Source organism: Papaver somniferum, chromosome 9, assembly GCF_003573695.1.
Source record: "Papaver somniferum cultivar HN1 chromosome 9, ASM357369v1, whole genome shotgun sequence".
In the NCBI taxonomy this organism is placed as follows: domain Eukaryota; kingdom Viridiplantae; phylum Streptophyta; class Magnoliopsida; order Ranunculales; family Papaveraceae; genus Papaver; species Papaver somniferum.
In genome coordinates this window covers 105,479,546-105,494,030 of record NC_039366.1, presented here as the reverse complement: position 1 = coordinate 105,494,030, position 14,485 = coordinate 105,479,546, and the positions used below count along the sequence as shown (strand labels likewise).

The 14,485-nt window shown below is 39.1% G+C and overlaps 1 protein-coding gene across 1 annotated transcript; it reads right to left on the bottom strand.

Annotated features, from left to right (window-relative positions):
• Nucleotides 1–2,539: 2,539 nt before the first annotated feature.
• On the bottom strand, nucleotides 2,540–3,046 carry LOC113312379 (clumping factor A-like). The gene has a single exon (XM_026561131.1). It carries the CDS (start codon nucleotides 3,044–3,046, stop codon nucleotides 2,540–2,542), a length of 507 nt encoding a protein of 168 aa, XP_026416916.1.
• Between the last annotated feature and the right edge of the window lie 11,439 nt (nucleotides 3,047–14,485).

The following is a 14,485-nucleotide window of genomic DNA, read 5'->3' as shown; positions in this document are numbered from 1 at the left end:
GATATCATCGGAAAGATCAATCCAGCATCCTCCAAGCAGCATGAATACATCATCACAGCTACTGAGTATTTCACTAAGTGGGTCGAAACAATCCCGCTCAGAGGTACTACAGGGGTAACTATTGCAGCCTTCATCAAGGAACACATTATATGTAGATTCGGTGTCCCCAAACATATCATCACAGATAATGGGACTCCTTTCGCCAACAAGGATGTCGAAAAATTGCTCAAGGAGTACGAGATCAAACAAATTTTCTCCACACCATACTATCCACAAGGAAATGGTGAAGCAGAGAGTACCAACAAAACTTTGATCCGGATTATCAGTCGAACAATTCATGACAATCCACGATCGTGGCATGAGCAATTACCCAAGGCTTTATGGGATTACAGAACTGCACCAAGGAGCTCGATTGGAACATCATCGTATTCACTCGTCTATGGGGCTGATGCTATACTCCCAGCTGAGATAAAAGTTCCTTCAGCAAGGATTGCAGCGGCCAGTGGAATATGATGGGATGAAGTTGAAGTGTCCAAGTCAAGAGTTGCTGAACTGGACATACTCGAATCAAGGAGAGCTAAAGTATAAAAGTATGTGGAGGCTTACAAACAGAGAATATCCAGAGCTTACAACAAAATGGTAAAACCTCGAACTTTCCAAGTAGGAGATTTGGTATTAAAGACAGCAAAACACATTCAACAAGACATGTCTGCTCCCAAATTCTTTCTGAAATGGGAAGGCCCGTATGTTATCACCAAAGCAGTGTCTAGTGGATACTACAAAATCTTAGCAGTCAGTGGAGGAAAGGAAGGAAATATTATCAACGACAAATGGCTCACACCCTATTATGCTTGATCAGCAGCAGATAATCAATCTTTATTCAAATATATCTCAAATGTAATTTATTTCCTTCAAAGAGCGTGCAAGATGCTCGTTTGTTCATTAAACATTCATCAATTGAACAAAATTCCTCTACGCCATCATATTATTTTACCTTATCAGAAACCTACACCTCAACTCTCCCGAATGATCACTCAGAGCAATCCGTCCAACAATGGATAATATCTATAAGAAACCCTGTCAAGTTTCTTCTGGAAATTCCTGGTATTTGTATTCAAATCCTCGACTGCCTTCTCGACTCTTGCCGACTCCAAAGCCAGCATCTTCTCCTCTTCCATTAAAGCAGTGGTCATAGAAATCGCATCAGCAGCCTCCGCCGCTTTATGAATCTTGATTATCTCGAGCCGAAGACGAAGCCAACCTACATTGAACCGCAATGTCTCACAATTCGAAATCATCTCATCCCACTTGTGCAGTTCCTGATTCTTGACATCTCGTAGATACATCTGTTTCATCTCCTCAATGATCGGCAACAACCCTGCAACTGTAGTCAGGAGGGTTGGTAGAAAACCTTTCCACACTTCGGTCGTAGCAATATGCCCATACTTTTTCCAAATCTTGGTGTATAGAGGCGCATGACACTTGGGAATGACGAATCCACCGACCGCCTCATTGTCCGGGGAATTGTTGATCAAAGGAGCTTCAAACAAGAGTCCAGCTGTTGGATAGTCACGAACCCCGTCTCCAGCCTCCACGGATTCTGCAGAGGCTTCACATACCTGGTTGCTGCTATCTTCAACCTCAACCACAGTCACGGACTTTCCATTCCTTCTCATTCTAGCATCAACAACGACACGAACATCCGCCTGCGACGAAATGAGGAAGTGTTTAGTTTTATCAGAATGGAACAAGATAAAACTTCGAGAATCATAAGATTGCTTACGGATGATCCGGTCTCAGCATGATCCGACCTATACCGTCCAGGAGCCCTAACAGTCCGCCTGGGCCTCTAATTATGAGAAGAGGGATTCTTCTGATTTTCCTGCAACAAATCATTTTCCTATGATCAATAACCTTGATCAAACAGAGACGAAGAAGATATACAACTTACCGAGATGGACGCTTCTATTTCATGCGTCGACTGAAGTCCGTTTCGAGAAGAAGTATTATCGCTAGACATGATGATGAAAGGTATGGCAATCGAAATTTCTTCTGCGATGAAACTAACTCGGGAATGGAAGAAATATGCGCAAGTGTTAAACCCTAAATCCTGGAGATATATACAAGATACGACAGGTGTTTATCTTCTGCAAATAGTCAATTTGGTTGCGAGTTTTACTGAAACCTTAAGTCTCGAAAAAGGTCAATACTAGAGATGCGGAGTAAAATAATACACTAGGGACTGACCAAAGTTAGGCATGGTCATAGAAGTCATACGGCCTTGTGTGTTACATATATTCTGCGACATGTTTGGATGTTTTCATAGATGAAAACCATAAAACGAGTAAAGGAAGATCACAATGGGTTCGTCATATGAGGATTGGCCCATTTATCTGATTCAATCAAGAGGAAATGACCTTAATAAAAGAATTTCTTACAAAAGGAAAATCTTAATACTCAAGAAAAGTTATTCAAATAAGATGTTTACTACGAAGGCTAAGAAAACATTCAAATGTTTAAAAGGAAATCAAGAATAAAGTTATTCGTCAGATTCATCTGAGCTGTCAGATTCATCATCACTGTCCTTCTCGGAATCCTCCTCTTCGTCGGAATCACTGTCAAGACCATTGATGAAGTCTGGATGGGTATGAGGATCGTCCGAGTCCGAGTCTTCTTCTGATTCAGCTTCAAGTTCAGCATCAACTTGTTTCATAGGCTTGACCTTGAACTCTGGTAACACCCACGTGGTTTCCTCTTCGAAAGCATCATCATCAGAGTCAGAAGGTACTCTATCGACGAATCGGCGTCTCTCCTCTGCCGCCGGTATTTTGCCCTGGATTCGATCTTTTCTACGCATACGACCCTCCGCTTCATCAGTCTCGGCTTTTCGCTTCATAAGCTCGGCATAAGTGACTCTCCGGTTGTTCGGGGGTATAATAGGCTTTGCCCCTTCATCGTGAGTTCTCTTAGCTTTCGAATTGGCTGCGGAAGCTTTGGAATCCTCATCAGAAGAGCTGGAGGAATTGCTGCTGTTGGAAATTGACATTTTCTAGAACCAGGAACACAAGATTAGCAACATGCTAATAAATACGTCTACAAAATTGTAATTTTTAACTCTTACCTCTTTACAATTCTACTAACAATAGTGATTGTTCCGCAAGAGTCGACACTCAGAAGTTAGTTCGTTCCTGGAAACCTGCGAATAACGAACAAACCTTTTTTAGACTGATTTTTCATAAAATCATAGACACAATTTTCATAGTATAAACATCAACAACTGGGCTATGAAATTTACACCAAGACAATATTTCATCATAAATAAATTGTCTAAAATTCGAGGGTTACTCAAAACCCATGTTTTGATTTTACGAAGGAATAAAACCGTGATTAACTCACGTAAAAAAAATTTGACGTGAGCTCAGGCTCACGTGAGTTTATATAAAAAAAAATGTTCTTGTGAAGCTCCACGGTTTCATGATTAAAAAAAAAGAATCTATTTTCCTTCGTAGGAGCGTTTTTCTTTAAAACGAAGGTTTATTTTGGTTTTGTGAAAGCTCACATCTTTTAAAGATAAAGTTTTGGTTTCCATGAAATCTCATAAAAAAAATTTTATCACTGGACACAGGTCTTTTTTCCAAAGAAGAATCTCTCTCAAGTTAGGGATTGTTGCTAGTTTCTTAAACTAACGATCGAACGAACATACGTTCCTAAAAAAAGGGTTTTTCATAAAACTCACATCCAAAATACGTGTATACTCATATTATTTTATGATGAATAACTCATGAACAGACAGAAAGCTTTAAAAAAAAAAGAATTTTTCACGTACCTGTCGGCGCCGGCCGGAAGTTGGCCGGATGGTGGTGGCTCTGGTCGGCTGGTGGTCGGCGCTCCGACGATTTTTCTCCTGCTCCTGCTTGGGCGAGAAGATGAAGAAGATAGGGAGATGGTGGACGTGCGGGAAGAGAAAAAAAAAAGGAATTAATTCCTTTTATACCAAATTTTATTTCCAAAACCTAATTCCATAAGGATTTCCTTTTCGGGCCCGACCCATGAATCCTAAACCGACCAAGGTTCCACCATCTAATCAGCGGTTCTACACCAATTTATGCTTACTTGATGACGCTTTGGTTTTTGCTCAAATCATGGTTTGCTCATTCGGACGAAATCCGGTAATGTCTTATCTTATGACTAAGTTCAATTACTTATTTTCGTCTATACCTAGAAAATCACCATTCAATGCTGTCTGAGGAACATGACTGTTCCTCCCTAAGTATGGGACTTAATGTAGATGGTGGATTTTCGACAAGGGTAAAATTGTAAAACCCTAACTATTTATACTCCGGATCCGAAAATTGGATGAATATTGAGACTCATGTCTCTCAATAAAGCATGAAATCTCATGTCATAAAACCTCTGACTGAGAAGGCTGTCTCTCAGAGTATCAGTAGATGTATAGTCTCCCAGCTGAGACCACGACACATCTCATGAATACTGAGCAATTTCAGTAATTATTTATGCTCCGGATCCGGCAATTGGATGAGTATTGAGACTCATGTCTCTCAATAAAGCATGAAAGATCATGCCATAGAACCTCTGACTGAGAAGGATGTCTCTCAGAGTATCTGTAGATGTGTAGTCTCCCAGCTGAGACCACGTCACATCTCATGAATACTGAGAAATTTCAGTAATTATTTCTATATAGAATCGAAAGATTGGGCGGCTCCTAGACAACATGCCTGCTAGTATAGAGCGACAATGTCTTCAGGATGCAACCAGGTTTTCCCTGACTATATAGGAGAAATATGATACTCCAGCAAGTTCATATTGCTCAACTCTCAGATAATTAATGCTCCTAAATAGGAAGCCCTGCTAGTATAAAGCCATCAGTTAATTATCTCTAATCGCCTGAATATCCAGCAATATTCTACGATTCTTCGTTATATTTCGCCACTTCGATTCGTGGTTCTTCCCAGCAGAATTCCACGAGTTAGTGATAAATATTCAACGAAACAGGCATCTGAGCATCGAATAAGCCCTAACTAAAATGGTGCAAGTGTACTTAACAATAATGCACAGACCAGTATTTGAATGCGCAAACGAACATTTCAAAAATACGAATGAACGATGAACCTATGCAAAATAAGAAGGAAAAATAATAACAAAAAAAATATTAGCAAAGGCGCCAGGGGACTGGACCACCAGCCGGCCAATCATGCTGTGACCAATCCCGCGGCCAATTTTATATTTTATCATATATTTTTTCCCTGATCTCATGAAAATTCTCTCGTTCGATCAAATCTCCTTCGTTTCAAGGAAATTCTCTAATCTCATGATATTTTGTCAAGGAAAATAATAAAATTAGGGAAAGGTGTCGCGAGACCGAGCACCAGCCGGCCGACCATGCTCCAGCCGTGGCCGGTCCCACGCCTCACGTCCCCATTATTTTATTATTTCTCTCAATCCATGAAAATTCCTTGATTTCATGAATTTTCCCTAAAACCATGAAAAGTCCCTGATCTTATGAATTTTCCCTAAACCCATGAAAATATTATAAAATTAAGAAAATCTGTGGGACCGGGCTCTAGCCGGCAGGCCATGCCCTAGCCGGTCCCACATGCTTTTTATTTTATTATTGTTATTCGTTTTGTTTTCTTCATTCCATGAAAACTCCCTGATTTCAACAAAATACCTTGGTTTCAACAAATCTCTTTGATTTTATGAAGATTCCCTAAAATCATGAGAAAATTACATAAAATTGGGAAGAGTGCTGGGATTGTTCTCCTTGGCCGGCCGTCCATGCCTTGGCCATTGCCGGTCCCACACTCCATCATTCCCTATTTTATTCCCTCATCTCATGGAAGTTCCCTAATTTCATAAAACTCTCCAGTTTCATGGGATTTCCCCTCAATTCAGAGAAAATACATAAAATTACATAAAACTGGGAAAATATTATGGCACCGCTTGCTAGCCGTCCAGCCGTGTCCTAGCCCGTCCGGTCCCACACCTTGCAATTTCCTGTTTTATTTATTTTTTTCATCATCTCATGTATTTTTCCTAGTTTCAGCAAAATCTTGGATTCTGCATATTTTCTCAAAATGTTGCTCAAACGAGCACCGGAAAATATCAAAACTCTCAGGACTGAGACACGAATAACATGGTGACACGGTCGCATCCCCTTGACCGACCAAGGGTGGCCCTGAGGCTTGCAAGTGGCCGGTCCCACATGTTTAACTATTTTTAACCTAATTTGCTCAACTGATCATATTAGGTTCAAACTCTTTCCGAACAATCGAGAGTTTGCTAAAACGACCATCTATTGGTCCCACGACCACCAAGAGCCGGTCCCATGACCTCTTGGCCGGTCCCTCTCTTTTCACGACTAGGTTTTATTATTATTTTTCGCTCACACGAGCATTATTTTAATAAATGATTAAACCAGCATTTAATCATTCTTTCACCAACTGGTCGTTACAAGGTGAACTCATCATCCCATGTAGTCGGTCCCTGCGTCACTCTGCGGTTGATTTGCAATAAATCATCATTTCAGTAAAATTAGGGTTTTGAATTCAGAGCTCCGCAGAAACATGATTCTGAGCAGATTCAAATACTCTGATAATTTTATGTTAATTCCATGATCAACATTTTTTATTTTACTCGACCCACAGTCAGTATCTTAAATTAATATTTTATTTGGTCCTGCTACCAACAATTCATTAAATGAGCGGCATTTGCTCAAACCGGCAATATTTGCTCGAACCAGCAATATTTACTCAGATTCAAGAATATTGGTTCAACTATCAATACTCAATAACTCAGCAACACAGCTTGCTCGTCTTAGGTAATCAACATAATAATACCTCGTCTCAGCAGACATATTTAATTCACGAGTCTCAGAACATTTGCAAATCATGTTCAACTCAGTAATACATGGACTCATCGTCCCATAAAGTCAGTAACTGACTCCACAACCACGAGATATCAATCGTGTCACATGGGGGGATATTAACTAGGGTTTTGGTCTGGCGGTCTACGGCACGTGTGTTTACCCACGACGAGAATGTGAGCAAGTCGTGCAATCAGTTGGAAGAGTCAGCAAAGTAGTGGGTGGAAAATTAACCAAGTCTCCGCACGATGAGCAACTGGTTTTAACACGATTTCCCACTTCCCCACTCTCTGATTCCAGCAACTGTCACACTTCATGGGATCATGGTGTTTTCAACTCCCGCATTATAAAATGTCTCTGAATCCTGATTGAAAGGAAAAGATTCGAAGACTCGAGCATTCGTATAAACAAGCAATTTCTCGGCAAGTTCATACAGACAATCTTCGTCTACACGAACTCATCGTCTGAGTAATCACTCTCAATTGAGTAAAATTCAATCATTCAGAGCGTTCTTATGCTGAATTCACAACACACCTACAATCTCAGATCACCATTGATCTCACACATTTCTCAGCTTCCCTCATACAGATCAACCCATCCTCTCTTGTGACCGAATTGACTCTGGACCGGCCATTGTTCTTGGTTTAGGCCGGGGTCTTACAGATTTATCTCTCGAACTTAAAGCACTCCCTTCTTGCAGTGCATCTGTGTGAGGTTCAACATTTCGCTCGGTTCAAGGAGTCTCCACACGGTCGACTCTTCAATTCCGTAAAAACCAGCAAATCGTTTTCCCCCATCTACAACTCTGTAAAAAAAAGCGTGTTTAAGGCACATGAAGCATAAATTTTAGACATAATAAACCAATTTCCACAAATGAGTAACATGATAAGGTAAAAGCAGAACAAACCTTGAGTGCTAATATATTTGAGGGGGAACAGTTTGTGGTCCTCCAGTCAATATATGCCTCTTCACAGTCATATGAATGAAACCGACCACCAGGGACAAAAGTTATAGTTGTCAGCAATAGTATTTTCCGAGACCGATTTGTCTTTCGTCTGTAAAAAACAATCCTTTTGTGACTATAATTTGTTCGGATACTAATAATTCTAACAGAAAAATCCTCATTTGACAGACAATCATTTCGGCAACAAACTAGTTTTGTCAGCATAAGATACATTCAGGGACCAAAGTTTCCAATTGTTGGCAATAAGATATTTGGAGATTGTACTATACCTTTGTCGCTAGATTATAATTATGCGACCAAAATAATTTGTCACAAAGAAATTTTAGAGACGGAGACAGGATTGGTCATTATATTTGGTCACAAAAAAAGAATTTAGAGACGGAAACAATATTGGTCACTATATGTGGTCACAAAAAATTTCAGTGACAACGTTAAAGACAAAATTTACCATTTGTCGCGAAAAAAATATATATGCTGACCAAAAAAATATGCCTCGCTAAACACTAGATTTGTAGACAAAATTTTATTGATCACATAAAATTTTGTCACTAAACGTGTGTTTTGTTGTAGTGATGGTACAAACACACAAGAATAAATTTTCATAAGAAGTTTCCAAGACATAATAAGATTAGATAAGAGATAGATAAATCAATAATCATCTTCATCATTGGAATCCATCCAAGAGGCTTGAACTTTTTCCATTTCTTCCTTGATTTTGGGAACTTAGTAGCAATTATACGTAATTGTTCTTGCACACACATTTTACCTTGTTATCGATCTTACGAACACGCTTGTGAATTTGACGAAGAATACTCAAGGTGGTAGGATCACAAGAAACGTCAGAAGAATCACATCTTTGCCTTTTGAAAACATTCATCTTTATACGTTTGAAGGTACAAGGACGAACAAGTTTGAGAGTTCCAATTGAATTGCCAATGGGATTAATAGAAAGTGCATTACATATCAACCTAATTAAGCATGAAAAGCCTAACTTCTTATTGGACATTGTCATTGACACCATTTGAGTAATGATAAATCCACAAATATCAAGACATTGAGCACCCAACACAAGGAAATACACCAACTACGTAAAATCATGACTCCATCGAGAGTTCTCGATTGTGGAGGGACAAAGATTCCAAGTTTTCCAAAACACATCAAAGTAAGATTAAGGCTTGGTTTGGTAATGTTTTTTTTTTTTACCAAAAGCACTATCAAAAACTAAATATGTCAATAATTTTTGAAATTAGTGTTTGGTAAAAAATAAACAAAGCGCTTTTTATCCAAAGCACTTCCCAAATTCTTCAATTTTTAAAAGCTGGGGAGGAGGAGCTTTTAAAAGTTACAAAAGCATAAGCTTTGGTCCCACCTAAATTTAATGCTTGATTTATCTTTTTTATCCCTACTTTATTTTATAAATGATAAAAGTTACCCTTAAAAATTTATATACATTTTGCAGTAGAATATTAGGGAAAGTGAAAGAGGCGGAGAAAGAAAAGAATTTTATTGATAAGAGTTATGTGGTTACATGGATATCATATCTTTGTATACATGAAGAAGGGAAAACCAAAAGACTCCTGTTTTTGGACCACACATCCATGGGCATGGGCCCTTTAACACTCCCCCTTGTGTGGTTCAATAACAAAACTTTATACATGGTGCTTCACATATAGTGCTTTGAATGTAGTTCTTCAAATGTCGTTTTCTCCTTGATGACTTATGCCGAAATCAATTGACTTACTAAAACTTTGACAAGGAAAACCCCAGCGAGATAAAACCTTGGTAAAACTCTTCACATGTAGTACTTCACATGTTGTCTCTTACTTTACATGTGTAGATGGGGAAAAACGATTTGCTGGTTTTTAAGGAATTGAGGAGACGACCGTACGGAGGAGACTCCGCGAGCCGAGCGAAATGTTAAACCTCACACAGATGCACCACTGCAAAGGGGGTGCTTTAGATTCGAGAGATCAATCTGTAGCACTCCGGCCTAAATCAAGACAATGACCGTTCCAGAGTAAATTCGGTCACAAGAGACGATGGGTTGATCTGTAGGAGGGAAGCCGAGAAATGTGTGGAATCAATGGTAATCAAAGATTGTGGGTGTGTGAATTCTGAATATGATAAGATCTGAATGATTGAAATTGCTCAATTGATGAGTTGATGATCTCGTGTTGTCGATGAGACGTGAAATTGATGATATTGTTGATGCTGACGATTCAATCATGATTCAGAGACTTATTTATATTGATGGAATTTTAGACACCATGATCCCATGAAGTGTGACAGTTGATGGAATCAAGGAGTGGGAAAGTGGAGATCGTGTTTGAAACCAGTTGCTCAACATGTGGAGACTTGGTCGATTTTCCACCCACTACCTCGTGAATTCCTTCAGCTGACTGAACGACTTGCTCACATTCCATCGTGTGTTTGAACACACGTGCCGTAGACCGCCAGACCAAAACCCTAAGTGATATCTCCCCAAGTGACACGATTGACGTCTCGTGGTTTGTTAGTCAATTGATGACTTCGTGGTTTGATGGGACGATGAGTCCATGTAGTTGTTGAGTGTCGAACATGATGTTCTGAAACTCATGAATTGAACATGTCATGAGACAGAGGTATAATTCTTACGATGAAGTGAGCAAGTATTGCTCATTCGATGGATCGTTGAATATTGATTGTTGAACCAATATTCCTTGGTTTGAGCAAATATTTATCATCTGAGCAAGTGTTGCTCATGTGATGAATTGTTGAATATTTGATCGTCTGAGCATGTGTTGCTCATCTGATGGATTATTGGCAGCGTACCAAAAATATTAATTAGAATATTGGTCGTTGAACCGAGCATGATTAATAAAATTAATGACCATGAGGCCGTCTTAAAATTATTAAGGTTGGAATCTGGAATGATGATCCTTGGATTCAGAAACCCTAATTTGATCAATTGATGATCAATTCATGGTTCGTCAGAAGCTTAACCATGGGACGAAGGAGGGAGCGACTACACGGGACCGTGGATCAACCATGTAGTGTCCACATGCTCACGTGAGCAAATACGAAGAAATCCTGAAGAGTTGACGATTTGTTGGTGGAAGAATGATTAAATGCTGGCTTAATCATTTATTCAAAAATGCTCGTCTGAGCCTTAGGTGAGAAAACCTAATTAATTATGACGAGGCGAGGGACCGACCATGGAGTCATGAAACTGGCCCTGGGTTGTCACGTGACCGCATGACGATCACTTCATGAAAATCCAAAGTGTTTGGAAGAGTTTTGGACCTAATACGAGCGATTGTGCAAATTAGGTCAAAACTGTGAAAATTGATGGGACCGGCCTCCGTGAGCCAAAGAGCAAATCTTGGTCGGTCAAGATAGCGTGCTCGTGTCCCCAAGGCGTCCGCGTCTCAGTCTTGAGAATTTTGATATTTTCTGGCGTGCAATTGAGCATCCATTCGAGAAAATATGCCAAAATTAGGGTTTCGACGAAACTGAGGAAAACACCATGAGATGATGAAAAATAATTATAAAATAAGGAATGAGGAGGCGTGGGACCGCCGTCGTCAAGGCATGGTCAGCCAGTCGTGACCACGGTCCCGTGGTGCCTTTTCCTTAATTTTATAATATTTTGATGATTTTATGAAAAATTCATGAATTTTGAGAAATTTGATGAATTTAGGGAGTTTTCATGAATTGAAGGAGTTTTCATGAGTTCATGGAAGCAAAATATTAAAATAATAAAAACACGGGCGTGTGGGACCATGGAGGCATGGCCGGCCGGCTAGTGGCCCGGTCCCACGAGTTTTTCATAATTTTTTAATATTTTTTAGGTATTTTTGATGATTTGAGGGAATTTTTCCTAATTTGAGAGAAATACCATAAAATCAAGGAATTTGATGGAGTCAAGGAAAAATAGGATAAATAATAATAAAATAATAAAGCAAAGGGTGTGTGGGACCGGCTAGAGCATGGTTTGCCGGCTAGTGGCCTGGTCCCACAAGTTTTCATTATTTTATTATTATATGATGATTTGTGCAAAAAATACCATGAAATCAAGGAGTTTTTCATGAAATAATAATAATAATAAAATAATAAGGAACCATGAGGTGCGGGGCCGGCTGGGACCAAGGCATGGCCGGTTGGCCAATGGTCAAGCCCCACACCCCTTTCCTTAATTTTATATTATTTTTTATGGAAGTACCGTGAAACCGAGGAGTTTCTTAGAGACGAAGGAAATTTGATCAGATGAGAGAATTTCATCAAATCACGGAAAATAATAAAAATGTATTGAAAATATAAAACTGGCGTGGAATTGATCACGGCACGGTCGGTAGGTTGTGTGTCCATGTTCCCAACACCTTGGTCAATATTTTTAATTCTTTATTATTTTCTTCCCTATTTTGCATAGGTTCATCGTTTCGTTGTATTTTGAAATACTCGTTCGTGCGGTGACTGTTAGTGTATCGTCGTTGACTACACTTTCACCATTTGAATCGGGGCTTACTTAGAGGTAGCTCAGACGCCAGGTTGTTGATTATTTATTACTAATTGTGGAATTCAGTGGAGAATAATTCACAAAACTGAGTAATAAGATGTTTATTATTAGTTCATAGGATCAGCTGAGGATTCGACTACGAATTCAGAATAATAAAGTGAGCATTACCATTCCATGGGATCGTAGATTCGACCATAGAATCAGAGTAATTAAGATTTATCTATACCATTTATGAGACCAGTTGTGGATTCGATCATGAAATCGGAGTAATGAGATAATATAGTTATTGCTATTCTATGAGATCAAGTCGTGGATTCGATCATAGAATCAGAATAATTTTTTATTGCCATTCCATGGGACCAGTCGCAGATTCGACCATGGAATAGGAGCAATTGTTATTTCCATTCCATGGGACTAGTCGTGGATTCGACCATGGAATAGGAGCAATTATAATTAGGAATAATTAACTTTGTGGCTCTATACTAGCAGAGCAAGATGTCTAGGAGCATTAATTATCCCGATATGAGCTTGTCGGTAAGTCATATCCTTTATATAGTCAGGGTAAACTCGTTGTTTGTTCCTGAAGATGTTATCGCTCTATACTAGCAGAGCAAGCTGTCTAGGAGCCGTCATCTCGTGATACTATATAGAAATAATCACTGAAAGTATTCAGTATTCATGAGATATGCCGTTGTCCAGTCGTGAGACTACATATCTACATGTACTCTGAGAGAGTACTCTCCGTTGAGAATTCGATGAGAGACCCGTGTCTCGATACTCACGTCTGATTGCTGGATCAGAGCTTCGTATAATTATGAGTTTACGATTTTAGCCCATGTCGAAAATCCACCATCTATATTAAGTCCCCTACTTACTGAGGAAAGTTGTGTTTCTCAGTCAGCATTAAATGGTGATTTTCCGGCCATAAATAACAATACCAGTAATTGAACTTAGTCGTAAGTTGAGACGTTACCGGATTTAGAGAGCATGAGCAAACCACGACTTGATGAAGGCTTCAATGTCATGATTGGAGTGTCGTTTGATGAGCATAAATTGGTGTTGAACCGCTGGTTTGGACGACGAGTCCGTGGTTGGTCAGGATTCGCGGGACGAGCCCATGAAAACAAATCCTTGTTTTATGAATAGACGCTCGTTCGCTCGTTAGTTTAAGGAACAAACAAAATAGACCCGAGTATAATGATATAAAATTCGTCTATGAGCTTTCACGAAAACCGGAATTTTATATTTTAAATATGTGAGATTTCACAAAGTGGAATAAACTCTCATTTCAAAGGTGGATGCTCGTACGAGAGAATTTTTTTTTTTCTTTGATAGACGTGCGTCTGTTAGTAATAAAATTTTGTTTATGAGCCTTCATGAAAATTTTTGTCTTCTCACTTTCGGAAATCTTTGAAAATATAGTCTCGCTTCTAAGACAGATGCTCGTGCGAAGGAGCAAAAATATATAGATATATTTTTCAAATTTACGTGAGTTTCACGTTAAATTATATTTTGTAAAATCAATGTTTTGATTTTGAACAATTGTTGAAAGTAGACAACCATACATGGTGAAAGAATGTCTATATGTGAGTTTTCACAATCGTAGAATGGACGTCTGTCCAGATTTTGAGAAACCAGTGAATGTTCACATTGTAAAATTTACGTGGGTTGTTCACGGTTTTGTGAAAATCATGTCAGAATTTTTCTCGTCTTAACAGGTTTGAAGGAACGAGCAAGATTTGAAGTATTAACTCATGTACTGTTAGTGGAATCGTAAACAGGTAAGAGTTGAAAGTTACCATTTTTGCAGACGCTGATGTGAGCATCTTTATTCCACGATTCATTGTTTTGCTGAATCCTGCGCTTTGTATAAATGATGCGCTGAATGTTATGCATCTGTCATAGCCACTTTGCAAGAATGACTGACTCCCATGATGACACTTTCAAAGACGATGTTTCCAGGGATGACATCTCCGTGGGTGTATGATGGTATTTTTCAATGATGTTGTAGTAAGATGATTCGTTCACTCAGATTTGTTGAGAATTTGTTTTAAGACTTAATAAAGAAAATAAGGAAAAAATATATATACAAAATTTGTCACAGGATGAAGAGAGGCCGGGATTCGGGATTTCACTACTTTTC